This window comes from Agelaius phoeniceus, chromosome 14 (genome assembly GCF_051311805.1).
Source record: "Agelaius phoeniceus isolate bAgePho1 chromosome 14, bAgePho1.hap1, whole genome shotgun sequence".
NCBI classification, from domain to species: Eukaryota; Metazoa; Chordata; class Aves; order Passeriformes; family Icteridae; genus Agelaius; species Agelaius phoeniceus.
The window spans coordinates 20,462,456-20,482,289 of NC_135278.1; the positions used below are offsets into that span (position 1 = coordinate 20,462,456).

Below are 19,834 nucleotides of genomic sequence, written 5' to 3' on the forward strand. Positions count from 1 at the left end.
GACCAAATTTGTTTTTATTGGCTGTAGCTTAGCAGGATGCAGGAAGAGGTGATGAGTGGGTTTTGGGGAGAAGCCTGAGGAGGCTCAGGGCAGGCTGTGCCCAGCAGGGACAGCCCTGGGCAGGAGTGCCCAGAGCCTGGGCTGTGTCTGATGGTGCCTCAGTGAGCCTGGGCTGTGTCTGATGGTGCCTCAGTGACCGTCCCTGCTCAGCCCTGCTGGGTGCCCTTCTGGGAGATAACAGCGCTGGGCTCTGTCCTCAGCAGGCAGCAGAGATAAGGATGGGTCATTGCATACCCTGCACACAATGGAGAGATGATAACGTGCTTGAAAAAGGCAATTCATGACTTGGTGGCCACTGAGGCCTGCATGAAAGATGGGGAAGATACTGGAACAAGACACTGTCCTGCACACCAAAGGACTGCACGTTATAAATTTAATTAAGATAATCTACCTTATTTTAAAAGGAATTGATTAAATTCCTGAGATAGACAGAAATATGTATTTTGTGCAGTTGCTGTATTGATCCCCTGCTCAGCCCATTGGTGGTGACAGTGAGGAGCAGGAACTCCTAAGGCTGCACAGAAAGTTGTACTGGATATTTCATTCTCAGAGCCCATGGAAAGGTCTTGCCTGAAAATTCAGAGAGGATCCTTTTTTTTTTTTGAGCAGTCCTATTCCCTTTGAAAGCACATTCTTGAAATCCATTGTAAATTCTTGCTTTTGGTCAGCCGTTATAGAATATTTCTGGCTTTCCTTGGTCTTACTCAAATCTGGAATAGAGAAATACTTAACTGGGTTTGTAGGGAAGTTTGTGAATGTGATTACTGGAAAATCTGGAAAAAGTGATTACTGGAAAAGTGGAATCACTGAATCACTGGAAAGTGATTGCTGGAAAATCTAGAGAGATCTCATCTCTTCTAGGAAGAAGCCAGTACAAGAAAAATAAAAATAAAAGAAGTAAAAGAAAAGTAAAAGAAATCAAACGACAAATAAAGGTTCTTAGGTTTTGAAAGAGGAGACCTTCAAAAAGCAGTATCATCTGTCCCCAATTTTCCTATGCTGAAGAAGGGATGAAAAAGAAAAGTTTTCCTTTTATTTTCCAAATATAATAATACAATAAAAATAGGTCATGCCACTTAGTCTGAAACAGGCCAGGGTTTAAAAAAAATCAGTTCTTCTAATTTGTGTATTTCTTGTGGGTTTTATCACTCAACACCCACATTACCTAATTATATACACCTCAAATCAAAACTGAAGAATAGCTTGCTTATTAAAATCTGTCAGTGCTGTTAGGAAACATGTCAGTGCCACACGTTTTGGTTCTGGCTTGCCTCATCAGCAGTGCCAGCCCAGCCCCTGTGTTGGAATGGGATGGGATGGGGATGGGATGGGATGGGATGGGATGGGATGGGATGGGATGGGATGGGATGGGATGGGATGGGATGGGATGGGATGGGATGGGATTGGGATGGGGATGGGGATGGGGATGGGATGGGATGGGATGGGGATGGGGATGGGGATGGAATGGGATGGGATGGGATGGGATGGGATGGGATGGGGATGGGATGGGATGGGATGGGATGGGATGGGATGGGATGGGATGGGATGGGATGGGATGGGATGGGGATGGGGATGGGGATGGGATGGGATGGGATGGGGATGGGGATGGGGATGGGATGGGATGGGATGGGATGGGATGGGGATGGGATGGGGATGGGATGGGGATGGGGATGGGATGGGATGGGATGGGATGGGATGGGATGGGATGGGATGGGATGGGATGGGATGGGATGGGATGGGATGGGATGGGATGGGATGGGAGCAGCCCTGGCTGCCCCTGCAGAGCTGGGCAGGGGGCACTGAGCTCCCAGCCCTGCCCCTCTCCTCACCTGCTCTCCATGCAGGCATTCATTACCTCTTAGCTCACCTCTCAAAGGCCTTTTCTTGCTGTTATCTTTCATCTTTGCCCCTTGTTCTTTGCATACTGTTTCATACTTGTCACGGAGCAATATTGGGATGGAGCACTTTTATCTCTTCCAATATTGGATTTTGCTCCACGCTGTTATTGCTGTGTCTGCAGCAGCCTCATTTCCTCCTCCCTGGACGTACCTTTATTGCTGACTTATTACCCAGGTAAATTTTCTGTGCTGTCACTCTGCCATTTGACACAAGGTGATTAGTTTAATAACAGGGGTTATTTTTCAGAAGCTCCTGGAAAGGCTGATGGACAGAGTTGCCTCCCACATGTAGTGTGCAGTGTGGTTTTATTATAACTGCATTTCCCTCCTTGTTCACTTGTGCTGAACCTTGGGTACAATTCCTCAGGTTGAGATACATTGCCCAAGAAAAACAAATAGCGACAAAGAAGCAAAGAGGCTATTCCTTAAAGCTGAGCAAATACAGACCAAAAAAAATGCTAATATTAATTTGATTTAAAAAATAAATTAGCTTTAGCTCTTTTTTCATCCCCTCTGGCATTTATTTTCCAGAGCTCTGCATCCCATCAGATTATACTAGTGTAAATGTTCTCAGAAAGCTCATTTTTGCTAGTATACTGAATTATTTGTATGACCCCCAGGGATCAGTTCCTTGTAATTACACAAATAAAGTACTTGACTTACTTGTAGCTACAGACTGTAACTGGTGCAGTGGGCAGCTGGTGATGCACATGAGCCATGTTTTACTGGAGCAGTGATCCCCAGCAGCTCCTCCCTCTGATTCCCCTCCAGCAGCCGTGGGCTCCTTTGGCAGGGCATGGAGAGCCTTTCTAGGGCAGTGCCTGGCTCTTCTTGAACCCATGGTAGCACCTTGCTGCTGGGCAGCCCCATCCCTTCTGATGGACAGAAAAGGGCAAAATGCAGGTTGGGCTAAGCAGCAGGAGGGGGTAAGGAGAGTGAAGCACTGGGGCTATTTCAGGGCATTTTACAGGTTTAGGAACCAATGGATTGAGAGCCTCAGGACTCATCCTGCCCTCAGTGTGCTGAGAGCTTGGTGGAGGCAGCAGAGACAGGAAAAGCCTGTGCTAAAAACAGTAGTGGTGCAACAAGTGTTCTGGGGTTTTAATCCATGTGGGCAATAAATTCCTCCTTAGCCTTGAACAAAACGTGGAAGAGCTGGGTTTTCATTCCCCTCTTTGAGAAGGTGCTCGTGTGGGAATGGCATCTGAGTGCTGGGAGGTGCTGCTGGCAGCCAGGCTCCCTTTGTGAGAGCCAGCAGAGACACGGGGAGCCAGGCTGGTGAGGAAGCAGGAGAGCTCATTCCTGCAGCACTGCAGCACTGCCAGGAGCTCACTGGGTGCTGGAGCTGCTGCTGCAGCTGAGATCACTTCAGCTCCAAGGGTTTACTCTTTAACTACAGTTCTGAGCATCCCAGCACTGCTGCCTGCCTCTGCCCTGCTCTGCTCCCCTGATGTCCTGCTGCCTCTGATGAACGTTTTTTCATCTTTATCATATTTATTTTTGATCTGGAGTTCCTTAGGGCAGGTAGATCCTTTTTGCATGCCTGGGATATGCCCAGCATATCTAGAAAACTAAAAGCAAATGAACAACAATATTGTAAGGGTCTCTGGCAATGAAAGGCTGATTTATTTGTGTGCTGTGGTAAAAGGTAGCTCAGTAATGGACTAAGACTTAAAAAGGAATAATAAAACTAACTTAACTTAAATACTTCTTTTTTTATTAAGCAGTGAGAATGGAAATGGGGGTTTAAAGGGTTTAAACCTGTTGTGCTTTGCATCTCTGTCTGTGTGCCTCTGTTGTAAGAGCAGCTTATTAGTAAATCACTGACCTGTATGCATATTTTAGAGGTGTCATATTAAAACCCCAATGATGAACTAGTCTATACATCATTCAATTCTTAGGTTATAAGCCTTTTTTTAATAAATCCCATTATTTATTTAAAAACATATAAATCATTTTCCTGTCTGCAGAAGTAATTCAGCCCTCAGCATTCTTGCATCAACTGGCTGCAGCTGCTGGGAGCAGGGAAGGTGAATCTCTTGAAAACTATTTTCTCTGTGCACACTTCAATATGGTAATGTGATTACACTCAGATATTGTTTAGTAGTCCTCATTCTCACAGTGGAGTGCAAACATCCATTACTTCTAACAGGTGTAGGCACTGTTGTCTGCCAGAGAGGGCCTTGCAGGTGCTGTTGGCTCCCTTTGGTGTGCTCAGCTCCCAGGCTGTCCCTGGGGTCTGGCCCAGGCAGATTCTGCTGGAATTTGGCAGCTGCAGTGTCTGACCCCAAATGGGGCTGGCTGCTGTGAGAGGTCAGAGCAGGTGCTGTCCACAGGTCACATCCACACCATCACATCACTTGGCACAGCTCTCCTGTCTTTTTTCAGTGCTGCTCAGGTTCCAGGGACAGCAGTGGCCTCCAGGGCTTTGCTTTGTTTGACCCAGCTGTGTGGGAAACCTGCAGCAGCCCAGCACCTGGTAATGAGGGGCTGCACTTCCCATTACCAGATACTGTTTTAATTTACTCTGTACTTCATCCAGATACAAGATTTTAAATATATCCATTTTGTTTGCCAGGCTGAAGTTTATGGGAAAGTTCCAGCTCTTTTCCCTCCTCTTATTTCCAATAATTAGACTCAGAAAACACTTTATTTTGTCCATTAAGTCAGAGACTTCATATGGGACTTTGTTAAGTCTCCATAATATCTAAGACAAGAAAATTTCATTTGCTCTGAGTTCAGTTTGTACTTTTGCCCTTGCAGTGGGGGAAAAAAAGTAGAGTTTGACTTTGGCATGAGCTTCTGTAAATCTCTCTTAGCAGATATCCAATAAAAACATATTAGGCTTTGGCAGATAAGTTTTTCCCCAGATGAGTTTGCTTTGAGCAATAGAGCTAGGCAGAATGTTTTATCTTTTTTCCCTGGGCCACTTGTGGAAGAGACAAGGGAATGGCAGCAGTGGGGCAGGAGGCAGAGGAACAGAGGGAGTGGGAGCAGGGGGTGGACAGAGGCACAACAGTTCCACCTCACAGCTGTGCTTCTCCCTTCCCTTCCCCGCTTTCTTCAGCTGGAGTGGGATGGTTTGGTCTGGAAGGCAGCTGACTCAATGCTTTTTTCCTGTTACTTGCAGAGGTGAGGAGCAGCAGCCCAGGCTCCAGAGGGCTGCCCTTGCTGCAAGCACAGCAGCAGGGATGGGGCACAGGGGCTCCCCACAGGTGCCTGGGGATCACCCTGGCTGCTGACCCCAGCCTGGGATTCCTGCTGCTGCTGCTGCTGCTGCTGCTGCTGCTGCTGCTCAGGACACAGCAGAGGAGGGGCAGGTCCTGCCAGGAATCCCCTGTGCTGCAGGAGCCCGGGAGGGGAGGGTGGCCCCGAGCCTGGGGTCGTGTGCTTCACCTCTGCTCCCAGTGCAGAGATCTTCCTTGGCTAGTTAAGCTCTCAGGGAATGCAAATTTGTCAGTGGCAGCTGTAGGAGCTTGATGGTGGAAGAACAAAGTAGGAATTTATAATGTGCACATAATTGTAAAGAGAAGGATTCTTTTAGTGGGAGATCAGCGGCACTGCAGAGTAATAATCATCTTAAAGGGTGACTCTCTAGAATTAGTTGTTATTTTGTTTGAGTCCTTTGAAATGGTTTCCATACTATATAATTATCTTAAATTTTAAGTGCTTCCTGCAGCGATAATGTGTGCATTTTTGCATTCTTATGTAAATGCTTTAGCAGTTCCCAGTGTCGAATTGGAAATGCCATTCAAAAACAGGTAATGGCTTTGCAAAATCTAGGGGAAGAAATGAATCCTTTTCTTCCTCATCATTTTCCAGTTTGCATTCTGGGCTTTCCTGGCTGTGTTTGCAGCTCTGCCAGCAGCTGCTTTTCGGTAACAACATCCAGTGGTGGGAGACACTGAAGTGAAGAGCTGAATCTCACCAGCAGGAGCTTCAAAAGACAAGAGACCAGCAGACAAACTGCTACAACCTGCAGAAAGAAAGAAATTGGTTGGTAGACCAAATTAATCCAAGGCAAAGCCACCTAGGACTAATTCTAAGAACATTGCACTGCAATGAAAGTGCAGAGTCCCTGCTCAGATGATAATTTTGGGTGGTGCTGCTGTAGCATGAGCAGCTGCTCCCTCTGGGCACAGGCCGGGCAGTGGGATGGGAGATCAGGCAGGGGGACATGGAGGGATGATCACCTTTGGTGATGGACAGGCTCACCCTGTGCTTCAGCTGCAGGCTGGCTTTGCTCTGCTTGCTCCTGGCTGGCTGCAGGAGCTGTGACTGCACGTGGAGAGCCACAGCTCAGAGCCAGAGCTGCTCCCAGGCCCTTCAGATACCCCAGCAAAAACACAGCAGTACTTTTCAAAGCAAACCTGGCACCTGGCTTCCAGTTCCTCCTTGTGATACAGTACCCAGCATCTGGTCATCTCCTGCCAGCTCTTTGCTTCAACTGGGCTTCAAACTTTCTGAGGCAGAGACACAAGCTTTAGTTCTCAAATCAAAGTGCTCGCATCATTCACCTTTTTGTGTGATTCAGGGACAAAGAGTTCACTCCAACCCTCCTCAATCCTTTCAGGGAGCTCCCTGTCTGTTAAACAGGTAACACTGTCAGGGAGATGGGGATGGGATGGGGATGGAGATGGGGATGGAGATGGAGATGGAGATATGGAGATGGAGATGGAGATATGGAGATGGGGATGGGGATGGGGATGGGGATGGAGATGGAGATGGGGATGGGGATGGAGATGATGGAAAGGGTTCTTTGACTCAAATTCTCAGGAAGCCTCAGAGACTTGCTGGAGTAGATGTCTAAGTCAGGTAGTGGTCACACCTATGTTTGAATTTAATGCTTTTCTAATTTTTTCATTGTGAGAGAACTCAGAACAGCTCTCCTGTGGAAATGTTACAATACAGAGATCTGCAGTGTTTGATTCATGGAGCAAGTGTCCCACAGCATTCCCAGAAATCTGTGATTGCAGTCCAGGCTATCTTAGGTCAGGGTTTTAAATTGTACCTCCCAGAGACATTTGGGTGTGTTCCAGGTTTAAATTAGGTTTGCAAGTGTTTTAGCAGGGACCTGTTTCTCCTCTGCTGCGTAGACGACAGCAGCATGGTGTCTCCCAAAAGTCTGGCTCCAGAGTAATCTTTCCCACAGCCCAGGGGCAGCAGGGAGTCATAAGGCAGCCAAGTGACAGGCCTTTGCAAAGTCCCTATCACTGTGGGAGAAAGAAACCAGAGCTTTGTGCGCTTATCTGTGTGCCCAGGCTGTCTCCTGGAAGGTCAGGGCTATTTCTTGGCTCCAGTGGCTTGCTGGGGGCTGCTAGGAGGACATACAAGTGCTGGAAAACTTTCCCAAAACTTAAATTGCTCACAAGGGGTGGATATGCCTTTTACAGTGAGATTTAGCTGTGCTTTGCATGTGTCCCTTTGTAGGTGGGGTCTCCACCTGCTGAAGCAAATGTGTTCTAGCAGTCAGCATCAGCTCTCAAGTAAAGGGCCCCTCTTGTACCTCCTCTCCCATGTATAATCCTTTATTACCTCGGTACTAAAGGTTTTGCCATCTGAAATCCCTCAGACCTCACAATGAGCAGCCATCTCTGATACAAACATCCCCTGAGATCCCCAGCAGCATATGGTCAGTAGCATCATGCAGGGGGCTGTGAGGGTGCACGGATTCCAAGAGCATCATGCTCTGTGTCAAGAAGCAGGGTTTGGCTGCCAGTGATGCCCTGGCACTGCCAGCCTGCTGAGGTTTGAAAAACATCCACCCATGGCACGCGTGAATGAGCGGATTTCAGTAAATCAAGCTCATTTGAAAAGGTCTCATTACCATTTGGTCAGACAGAGCTGCTGCTTTGCTCAGGATGCAGCTAAGCAGTTCCTTGAACCTGTGACATTCACATTATTATTATTAAGCTCAGTTTTTATATTTACACTTTGTATTAAGCAAGCTGAATTAATAGTGACAAATATCAAATATCCTTGGTTTCTTAAAGCAAGAGGGCTGTGTGTCTTTGCAGGCCACCTGAACATTAGGAGCCAACCAAAATGCAGTGAAGGCGTGGGTAATGTTTGCCTTGGTTAAAATACATTTTGGATCGGGTTCTGAAGGAGACACTGCTTCTGTTGAGTGTAATGTCCTGCTCAAGTTTCCCAACACTGACTTTATCCATATTAACAATTATGTTTGCAATGTAATGCTTCAGAATAAAAGCCTAATATTTATAGGCTAATATGAATTAATAGGCCTGTTAGCTTGGTGTTATTTTTTAGTATGTAATCCCAGTGCAAAACCTCTGCTGCATGTGTTACTTTACAAAGCTTTCCAGGGGGTTCCCAAAATAGGTTTGGCAGCGTTGCTGAAGGGGAGGCTCCTCTGAGGCAGCAGCTGCAGCACAGGCAGTGCCCAGGGCAGCGTGGGCACAGCACAGGGCCCTGCTGGGGCTGCCAGGAGAGGGACAGAGCTGTGCTGAGCACCCGAGGGACGGCTGGGCCAGGGAGCAGAGACGGGCAGGGCTGGCTGCTGCTGTGGAGCACCCTCAGCTGACAGCCAGGCAGGAGCTCCTGTGATGTAGTGTGGCATTATCCCTTCCCTGCAGCTCCTGCTGGGATTTATCTTCCTCTCGCAGCCTCTCGCAGTCACTGAGCAGAGGCAATTGCTGGAGTGCAGAAAAAGAGCTCGTTCAGCAGCAGCTGAGCTCTTCCTCTGCTGCAGACCCCATCCTTCTTCTCCAGTGTCAGCAGAAGCTGCTGCAGGCTGGGGAGGGCTGGGCTGAGCACAGGCTGAGCTCTGCCCCAGGAACACAGGATGGCACTCAGCAGAGAGCAGAGGGGATCCCTGTGCCACGGACTGACCCAGCTGCACTGGCACAGCATCCCCTGCTGGCCCTGCTCCCACAGGAGGGTACAGCACAGGCTGAGCACAGGCTGAGCTCTGCCCCAGGAACACAGGCTGGCACTCAGCAGAGAGCAGAGGGGATCCCTGTGCCACGGACTGACCCAGCTGCACTGGCACAGCCAGGCTGGCACAGCCAGCATCCCCTGCTGGCCCTGCTCCCACAGGAGGGTACAGCACTGTCCCCTCTTGCTCTGACTCCTGCTCATTCAGCTGCTCTCCCCAAGAACAGAAAAAGCTCTGTGTGCCTTCTTGATTTTCCTGAGAATTTAGGAGCATCCACTGCAGAAGAGATCATGTCCCTGCTTGTAATTAAACAGAAAGATTTCGAGCTTGCTGCAAACACCGATTAGGTCATTGTTTCAGCCCTTTAAGATAAATGTGCCTGAAGTCATGGGTGTCAGCCCAGAGATCTCTTCCCTCTCCCCAGCCAGGGCTGCTGCCCTGCACCCAGGAGCAGCAGTGCAGCCCCCTGTGCTCTTAGCAGCTCCTCAGAGCCTGGCTGGGCATGGGGAGCCCTGGACTGGGCTGCACAAGTGCCAGGGAGGGTTGAGGACATTCTGCTCAACAGCTGTGTTGGAGAGATTTGACAATACCAGGATTTGATGTCAATTATAACTGCTAGAAATCTGATTGCAGTGTGTGGCAGGTTATCTATGTAATAATGGATTTGTTATAAAATAGGTTGCTTAGCATCCATCTTTGGGGCTCTCTGCTCTAGTTCTGGGAAAGAAAGCTGTTCAAGCTGCTTTTGCATCCTTCTCCCTTCCTTTAATATTTAAGCTTGGGTACTGACTAATCAGAGGGTCAGAAATGCCATAAAATTGGACTATATTTATCAGAGACAGCTGAAAAGATAGAGAACTTTTCTACAAATGTACAATAGTGTGGTTGAGCAACCAAGTCCATTTTACTTTGTCATAAGACAAATGACTGAAAATACCTCTGTTATGCAACTCAATGGTGCAGCCGCTTCTTAAATGTTGTGTTTCAGTTCTGGAGATGATAGAGGGAAAAAAAGAACTCAGTGAAGGGTAATGAAAATGATTAAAGGCACTGAGAAACTTTCATATGAGAAGAGATTTAAAAAGATTATGCCTGCTTAGTTAAGACAAGAGATGAATAAGCAGAGGCACGATGGAGAGATGTGGGGTAATGATGGCACAGAAGGGGCACACTGGGTACTTTTATGTGCTGTTGTCCAAAACTAAAAGCTGAGAGTAGAAAGCTGTAAACAAAAAAAAAGAGAAGTGTGCTTATGACAAAAAACAACAGCAGACACATTTTAAATACGTTTTCCACAGTGCTGGATTTACCTGTGGAAGCTGCTGTGGCAGGGAACAGAGATAATGAGCTTAGGAAAATTGTGAAAAGGATTGGCTGCTCTGGGGAGAGCTGAGAGCCTGCTGAGAGGAAAAGGGAGTTCTCTGGTGGTTTCCAGTGGGAGCACGACTGAGCAGCTGGCACAGCCCCAAGGTGATGCTCCAGTGGGCTCGGGGTGTGTGTTCCACACTGATACCTGCACTGAGGGACTGCTGCAGCTGCCTGGGCTGCTTCAGTGACCTGAGTGCTCCTCCCAAAGCTGCAGAAATTTAAATAGGGTGGGTGCTGCAAGCATTGGAATGTATTAAAATAAAACTTGATCATTCAGAGAATGGCTGAGGTTTCCCTCTACAATGCTTCCAGCATCATCAAGCTAAACATGATGCAGAAAAGAAGAATTTGGGGTAAAGTGGATTTTCTGTCCTTCTTCATACCAAGTAAATTGTATGTCAAAACTTGGGGGGATGTATTAGGACAGGGACCTGTGTTTGACATCTCTGAGGTGGACTCCTGGGCATCTTGCAGAAGTTTTAAGCCCCATTACAGGTTTTTTCCAGCAGGATTAATTTCCTCTGCAGCAATGAGAAGAGTGCCTTCCTTCTGTGTGTGTCATGCCTTAGTTCTCGTGCCCCAGTTAAGGAATGCTTTGGTTAATCAACACAGCTGTAAAGTGAAGCATCACCAAAAGACAGGGGAGCAATAATGTGATTCTGCATAGTTCCTGTCTCAGTTCAATTCCAGCCTTGTTTACAGTCTCTGAGTGGTTTCCCTCGGCTCTCCAGCAGCACATCCTGACGGGCAGAGCACGCTGAGGTGACGCACCCAGCTTTAAATGTTGGTTATTGATGGGCCTAAAGGCCACTGGAAAACCTGGCAAGGATGGAGACTTTTGCTCAACTGAGTCACTGATAAGGGGAGAAAAAGAGTAATGAACAAAAGTCACACCTCTGAATCTCTGTATTTGTAATTAATATGTTTTCTACTTTGGTTCATTGTGGGCATTTTTCCCTGAATTTGTGCATTTGGTTTGCTGTGCAAAAGAATGATGTCAAGGGAATCATTAGGGGCTCTTTTCAGTGCTTTTCTCATGGATTCAGAGAATACCTAGTGACAACCTGAAATCTTTCTCTGGAGATCCTGGTTATCCAGCTGCTTCCTTGGGCTCCATTTTACTCTTCACAGAAGCTTTGCACTAAATAATTTCACACAAACCACTGATGGTTTGTGTTTCACTTGATAAATTCCTGCTCATTGCACTAGCAATAAGGAAAATCCATTCTGTGGAGTTGTTTGGGATCACTCTCCAGAAGGCTTTGACTCCCTATCACTCCTGTCATTAAGTTATTTTCCTGAATAAATTCAGTGTGTCTTCTCTATATAATTTTTGAACTAATTTTCTTCCTTCAGTGGTTGTATGGCCATTGTTCCCCAAACCAGCTGGTAGTTTGTCTGTAGCAGTTAGTTCAGCCTCCCAGCCCTCCTGAGGGCTTTGGGCTACCTGCAGGGTCTGTGCAAACTCAGCACAAACTCACCTGCAGGGTCTGTGCAAACTCACCTGCAGGGTCTGTGCAAACTCAGCACAAACTCACTGCAGGGTCTGTGCAAACTCACCTAAGGGTCTGTGCAAACTCACCTGCAAACTCACCTGCAGGGTCTGTGCAAACTCAGCACAAACTCACCTGCAGGGTCAGTGCAAACTTGGCACAAACTCACCTGCAGGATCAGTGCAAACTCAGCACAAACTCACCTGCAGGGTCAGTGCAAACTCAGCACAAACTCACCTGAGGGTCTGTGCAAACTCAGCACAAACTCACCTGCAGGATCAGTGCAAACTCAGCACAAACTCACCTGAGGGTCTGTACAAACTCACCTGAGGGTCAGTGCAAACTCCCCTGCAAGGGCATGGCCAGAGGGATGCTCCTCCCTGAGCTGAGCCAGCCCTGTCCCAGAAGCCCCCAGAGCCTCCTGGAGAAGGGGACAGTCTCAGTCCCATGGCCAAAGGGCCCTCCAGGACCTGTGCATGCACAGCAGGAGCTGTTCCCGCTGGATCACCAGGACTCCTCAAATCAGGGAAACTCCAGCAGCAAGGGCAGCACGGTGGGGCTGGAACCTGTCTGTGCAAATGTGCTGCTCTGATCCAAAATGCACTGCTGTAAGGGAATTGGCATTTGCCATGGCTGCAGCAAACGCTCCTGGGGGTCAGGAAATCCCGGCTCCTTCAGACTGCTCACACTGGGGATCTGAAAGCTGCTCCTCCTGATAACATGAAAGCTGAAGTGCTCCCATCCTGTGCTGCTGATAGCACTGCACATTACAGGGTGATGGTCCAGAGGATACACCCTGGAACTTCACATGCCAAGATGGGGAAAATCAATCTCTGTTAATATAAAAAGGCAGGCTCACTGGTGCAGAAAATCACTACTCTGGAGCCTTAACGAGACTCCTTCAAAAATTCATGATTATAAAATGGAATCCTGGGCTACATTATAGTTCTGAAAGAAATTGGGATATGGAGGGAAAAAAAATCCAATTTTCATTAAGTGGAGAAAATAAAGGATAAATCCTGTACACAGACATAGTCATTGATCACAAGGAATATAATTACATGCTCAATATATAAGAACATTTTCCAAGTTTCCCAAGTACACAATACTTTTCTTGAATACTTTTCAAAGTTCAGTTCTCCTTTCTTGCTGTTTACTCATGCCTCTAGCACTAAGTCCATCTGAACAAAATCTGTGCTTGTTCTAATAAACTGCTGTAGGGTTTGTTCTATCTGGGATTGACCAATCCCAGAACAATATTTGAACAATCTGGGATTGTTTTAATATCCTGCTGCAGGATATTCGACCTGTGGTGAGAGAAACATTGAACAAACCCAGTCCTGCCCTCATGACTGGAAGAATTTGGTGGTGGCCCCTGCTGATGGTATCCAAGGTGCAAACTCAGAATGCAGTAAATGGCAGAGAGCAAACATCTTCTCCTGCCCCTGTTCCCTGAGCTTCAGCCACCCCAGCAAGGGGCTCTGAACGCCCTCCTCGCACCCAGGCTTCCCCTTGAGGGTGCGGGGAGGCTGAACTCCTGCTCCAGACTCACTGGAAGCACAGAACCATTAACATGCAGCCCTGCAGGGTAGGTGCCTGTGATGCTGATAATTTGGAGGGGGTTTGCCCTCAGATATGTCTTCTGCACAAATAGAGCAGGAAGAATTCGAGATTGGCTTTTATGATATTTTAGCTTTCAGGGTTGGCATTCTGTAATGTAGCTTGAATTATTTTAGATGTAATCTAGTCAGCTGCCTGGAAATACAGCTACTCTAAGTGTATAAAAAAGGCCACAAGGCCTTTTTTCCATATTATCATACACCAAATTATTACTTTTTAATTATTTTTCACATGTTCAGTGCAGCTACAGATTTGTTAATGAAGGAACCTCTCAGCAGTTCAGCTGATCAGCTGAAAACCAAGAAGCAGCCCCTGACAGTTCATCTTCCTGCTTGCTTAAGCGTGGCTGAGTCACGACTACAGAGAATCCAGCACTGTCTTTTCCCTTTTATTTATTCATTCATTCATTCAGTGTTAAGGGTGCATGTGTGAGGGGCTTGAGTGACTGCAGTTTATTGTCATGTAGGTGCCATCATCAGTGACTTGAGGTAAGCAGAGATGGAAATACTGTTTCACAGAAAGAATTCTTTTAATCTCTATTGTGCCATAATGTATCCATACCAGTGGACTTTCCAGAACTCATCTGCATTGTTTTCATTGCAAGAGGACAGCTGAGAGACAGGAAGAACCCGGCCTTGGAATTGAACACTTGTGTTTATACATGTTCCATGGGAATGACTGTGTGAGCTGGGAGGTGTCAGGGTTATTTGGGGCCCTCAGCCCTCTCCTGACTTTAGCAAGCCTTGCTCAGTGTATTGCTGCAGAATTTCCAGCAGAGCTGCCATGCTGGCCAGTCTGCAGCTCTGCACTGGAGCCTGAGTGGGTGTGCTCATGGAAGTGCTGTCCATGCTCAGCTGGGCTGGCCCTGCCAGGCTCAGAGATGCCCATTCCCACTGGGATGCCCCGTGCTGCCCTTCCTCACTCAGAGCCTCCTGCAGTGCTGAGCAGGGGCTGGCAGGGGCAGGCAGAGCCCTGCAGCCTCTGGGGCTGCCCAGGGGGGGATGCCAGGGCACCTTGCTGAGCTGCAGGGCCAGCCTTAGAAAGGGCACGGGTCCCTGGCAGCCCCGGGGATGAGGGGCTCTGCTTTGGGGCCCAAACACCTGGGAGGGAATAGGGGATGTGTCAGCCTTAGAAAGGGCACGGGTCCCTGGCAGCCCAGGGATGAGGGGCTCTGCTTTGGGGCCCAAACACCTGGGGGGGAATAGGGAATGTACCAGCCTTAGAAAGGGCACGGGTCCCTGGCAGCCCTGGGGATGAGGGGCCCAAACACCTGGGAGGGAATAGGGAATGTGCCAGCCTTAGAAAGGGCACAGGTCCCTGGCAGCCCTGGGGATGAGGGGCTCTGCTTTGGGGCTGAAGCACCAGGGAGGGAATAGGGAATGTGCCAGCCTTAGAAAGGGCACAGGGCTCTGGCAGCCCTGGGGATGAGGGGCCCAAACACCTGGGAGGGAATAGGGACTGTGTCAGCCTTAGAAAGGGCACGGGTCCCTGGCAGCCCAGGGATGAGGGGCTCTGCTTTGGGGCCCAAGCACCTGGGGGGAATGTGTCTGGTACCTGGGTGTGTTATGCAGAGGTGTATTTCTGTTTGTCAAGAGAGGATCCAGCCCCTGCAGCCCCTCCAGGCTGCTGCTCACTCTGAGGTGAGCCTGAGAGCTCCAGGGGAAATGTTGGGGTTCTGTTTGCAGTCTGACCCTCTGCTGCTGTATATAAGCAGGCCTTTTGTACCCAAACCAGCTCCAAATTACTGTACATAAACCATAATCTGCCAGTGGGAGCACTGTAGTTTTCCATTTTGCTGCTAATTGGATGATATCCTTGCAATAGTCTTTGTTACCATGGCTGGTGCTGGGCAGAGAACAGTGAGGGAAGGCTTTTATGCAGAAATCTCACAAAAATGCAATGACTGTCCCTATTTGACAGCAATTGAAACCAATTGTCAATTAACTAAATAACAACCAATTAGCTTAAAGGAAAAAAAAAAAGAAAATTGCTTGCTTCACATTCTTTGTTGAAGCAAATGCCAGTCAGAGAATGGGAGCTTTTTTCTCTTTCTCTTGTAAAGACAAAATGGCAAAAGATGTGCAGCAAATGCAGAGTGGTGGGTTTCTTTTTTTTAATACCATCCTTTTCTCACATGAGAATATTTTAGAAACTAGATAGGAATATCTTAAGCTCCTGAGGCATTTAATTTCCTGTGATATTTTAAAATCAAAATTACAATCATTATGCAAGCACAATTTTTCCTCCTTTCTTTCACGCCCCTGTGGGGTACTGGCAGCACGAGGGCAGCTCCCCTGCAGCTGGCTGCCTTCACAAGGGGAGGCCAGCAAACATCTGGCTGCTCTGTGGTGCACACTGAGGCACGACTGAGATGGTAACAGAGACCAAACCCTTGCCCTTGCATATTTTGGAGTCCATAGGTGAGATGTTGCCAGAACTCGTAACGTTCAAAAGCCAAAGGAGCTGTTGGGGTTAGGGAGAGAAACCATTTAGCGCTGGCACGGGTGCTGTGCTCAGCTGAGGGCAGCAGGTAATGCACAGAGCTCCCTCTGGGCTCTCCCTGCCTGCAGGGCTGCACCACAGCTGCTCCCCAGGACACGGCTCCGTGTCTGCCTGACATCCATTAGCTGCACCAATCAATAAATCCTCTGACTTTTTACTCATTGTTCACAGAGATCTTATTACATTCTGCTTAGAGCTGCTCACAGCATCATTTCACAGGTTTCAAATTGTGTTACTCCTTTGTTAATACTTGTAGGACCCATGTTTCATAGCTGGATGGTTGAGGATGAGAGGTATGACTTCTAACCATTCAGAAAGCACTGGATGTTGGATGCTTTTTCATTAACTGATGTGAGATTTGCACATATTGATCTGTTGCTTTTTTACAGGAACATTTTACACCTGAATGCAAGTTCAAAGAATCAGTATTTGAAAACTACTATGTGACATATTCCTCAATGATCTACAGACAGCAACAGTCTGGCCGGGGTTGGTATTTGGGTCTTAACAAAGAAGGAGAAATAATGAAAGGAAACCACGTGAAGAAAAATAAACCTGCAGCACACTTTCTTCCAAAACCCTTAAAAGGTAATTGCCTGGGTTTGCTCCATTCATCTGAACTGATACTGTGTTGTGTTTAATTCCTGTGCATGTATATTTGACATGTCCAGCTGCTTGCATAACAGAGTGTAATGTTCTGTAACGTGGTGTTTGTCTCAGCAGAGTTCCAACAGGTTAAATCACATCTACTGACAGTGCTTCTTCTCTGTTTGTCAGGAAATGCTGATTTTTGTCAGCTTAGCTCTGTCCTGCAGGGCTGTGTAAGTGCAGTGGGAGAGGGAGGAGTGGTTTTCCCCTTCAGTAAAATGTCCTTGCACTGAGGAGGGTCTCAGAGGTTCTCAGGGAGTGGTTGAATGGAAGGGCTCTCCCTGCCCTGGGCGTTTGTCTCTCCTTGCAGTGCGTGTCAGAGCTGCTTTGCCCCAGCCCCAGCTGTGCTGATGTTCTGCTCTCTCTTGCCTTGCAGTGGCCATGTACAAAGAGCCTTCCCTCCACGATCTCACAGAGTTCTCCAGGTCTGGAAGTGGGACCCCAACAAAGAGCAGAAGCGTTTCAGGAGTGCTAAACGGGGGTAAATCCATGAGCCAGAACGAGTCCACGTAGCCAGGTTGAGGCCAGCCAAGTGCTCTCTAAAGAACCTTACCTCTGGATGCAGTTGAATTCTTACTCGCAGTCTTTCATCCAAACCCTCAGGTGCCCAGGACACGGCACCAGCTCGCATAGGTCACCCGTTTATCAGCCATTAGATCTTCTGGTTGGCAAAGGATAATCCCCAGGCATGTAGAATGTGCTTGTGCACACCACAAGGCAGTGGGACAGCAGCAGACACAGCTGGGGGAAAGCCTCCGAGAAGAAATGTCCAGCTCTTTCTCTCTCTCACTTTTTCTTTCTCTCTTTTTCTCTCTCTCTCCTATGCTTTGTGGAAAACAAAACAAAAACATTTCACAGCATTCACTGCTGATAAGAATTTGCTTTCCAACTCAGAAAAAGACCACTTTTGCTCTTCAAAGGAAATTTTAATGCTTGTATGTTTTATAGGGGCAAACAAAAAACAAATACGTAAACTCTGTTGTTTCCTTGGCTTACCGTTTTATATCTAAGGCTTGATAAAAAAAATGTATCCTTTAATTTGGAATAGTGCAACTTTTTGATTTCTGAACTCCAATGGGTCTTTAAAGCTATGTCTTTAAAAAAAATAATTCAAAATTCAGGGTTGGAACTGAGAGTTGGTGTCTCAGGCTCAAGCAAACAGTGTTCTTGTGGTTTTAAACACAATGAAATATAAATTTTTATAGATTTGTAGTTTCTGGTAAAGTTCTTGTGCTAACCCCAGTCTGTAGGAATTGAGTTGTTTTGTCATCCCAAGTGGAAGTTAACAGAAAGGGATAAAATTATCCTCCAGTGTAGATTTCTCTTAATTCCATTTTGTGTGTCATGTTAAACTATCGTTGTGGCTTCTTTTCTAAAGACAGAAACTGTGGAATTAAGGTGACTTAATTTTTTTATAAGAAACGTCTTATTTGTAAAAGTCCTTTCACTGTAACGGGCACGTGAATATTGTGTAGGAGGAAGCGTTAGGACAGGCTACCCCTAAACAACATATACTTATACTGCTATTGGAAACAATCCTTTAAAAAATGTAGTTAGGTTTCCATTTAGGTCATCATGTCTGTTGCATGGGAGAAAGTTGGAATATTGGCATAGAGTTGCATGATGTGTCAGATTTTGTGCATTAATCATCGTTGGATTCTGTGCTCCAAAACTGAATTAGTTCTGTGCAGGCAGCTTTCTGCCTGGTACAAAAAAGTTGTTTATTATTTGTTGTATACACAACCATGCACTGAATAAACTATTTATATTAAGATGTACTTTTTAAAAAAGCTTGTTTGATTGTATGCTGTACATCCATGGTTAATTTGAAGGGAAAAGGGTCGGCAATTAAATTATAAAGTTACAAAATGTTCAAAATTAATTGTAATTAATGTTCAAAATCTTTCTGTGTGACGGTCATTCCCTGTAACGCCATACATACAGAAATTCAAACTTTCTTTGCTTTTGGGCACTGTCAGAGCTGGTCCTGCGTGTGCCCAGCTGAGATACTCAAACACAGCCACACTTGGTGTCTCCAGGCCTTGGGAATGAGCTCTGAGCTGAGCTGGGCTGAGCTGAGCTGGGCTGAGCTGGGCTGAGCTGAGCTGAGCTGGGCTGGGCTGAGCTGGGCTGGGCTGGGCTGAGCTGGGCTGAGCTGAGCTGGGCTGAGCTAAGCTGGGCTGTGCTGAGCTGGGCTGTGCTGCTGGCCCCAGAGCTGCCCCTCTGTGCCCTGAGCCAGCCCTGCTCCCTGTGTGCCCCCTCTGGCAGCTCCAACCCTGCTGGATGGAGGCTCAGCACATCTGGGGATGCTCAGCACACCTGGGGGAGGCTCAGCACACCTGGGGGATGCTCAGCACACCTGGGGATGCTCAGCACACCTGGGGGATGCTCAGCACACCTGGGGGAGGCTCAGCACACCTGGGGGATGCTCAGCACATCTGGGGATGCTCAGCACACCTGGGGATGCTCAGCACACCTGGGGGAGGCTCAGCACACCTGGGGGATGCTCAGCACATCTGGGGATGCTCAGCACACCTGGGGGATGCTCAGCACACCTGGGGGAGGCTCAGCACACCTGGGGGATGCTCAGCACATCTGGGGATGCTCAGCACACCTGGGGGATGCTCAGCACACCTGGGGGAGGCTCAGCACACCTGGGGATGCTCAGCACACCTGGGGGATGCTCAGCACACCTGGGGGAAAGCATCTCTCTCTCCTGCCTTTTCTCTCTGCAGAAAAACTTTCCAGGAAAACTTTGCTCATCTGCAGCATCCAGGCAGCTCTGACAGGGGAGCTTCACTGGTCAGGGTGTTCCAAGAAGTCCTAGCAGGGACAAGTTTTCATCCTGGGTGGCTGAAGAACCAGTTCTGGAAGACAATAGAATGGAAATGGAAGCAAAAATCTGCCCCTAAATGTTAGGCTGAAATGCAAGTGAGACGTTTTGTTGTCTGCTCTGTGTTCCTCCCACCTGACTGAGCTGGAATTAAAGCAGCTTTAAGGTCAGGGCTGAGAGAGGAGGGGAGGAGATTGTTTCAGATCAAACCTCCAGGTTCGTTGTTTCATGGCAAATAGCAAGTGAAGAGGGGCCAGGCTTCCCCAGCTCACCCCTTTCCATAGGGTGAAGGAAGTGGGAGCACATCCAGACTGCAGAAATCCTTAACAAACTGAAGATGTGGACATGATTGCTCCAGAGGTTCTGATGACTCAGTGGGTCTGGAACATCTCTGCCCTTCAACTAAATGTGGGATGTCCTTGGGGAATATTTCAGCACCCATAAATTAGAAAGTTACACAGATTTTCTTCTGGATAATACCTTCATTTGAGAAATCTGCTAAATGTTGGGGAAA

At 47.6% G+C, this 19,834-nt stretch overlaps 1 protein-coding gene across 3 annotated transcripts in view; it reads left to right on the top strand.

Moving 5' to 3' along the window:
- The window catches only part of FGF13 (fibroblast growth factor 13), a 200,064-nt gene extending 181,799 nt beyond the window's left edge, over positions 1-18,265 (top strand). For all 3 annotated transcript variants that reach the window (XM_054641343.2, XM_054641345.2, XM_054641344.2), the window contains 2 exons: positions 16,229-16,427; positions 16,864-18,265. In XM_054641343.2, coding sequence (XP_054497318.1) covers positions 16,229-16,427; positions 16,864-17,000 — 336 coding nt within the window. In that variant the 3' untranslated portion in view covers positions 17,001-18,265. The remainder of the gene's footprint in view (positions 1-16,228; positions 16,428-16,863) is intronic.
- Positions 18,266-19,834: the final 1,569 nt, after the last annotated feature.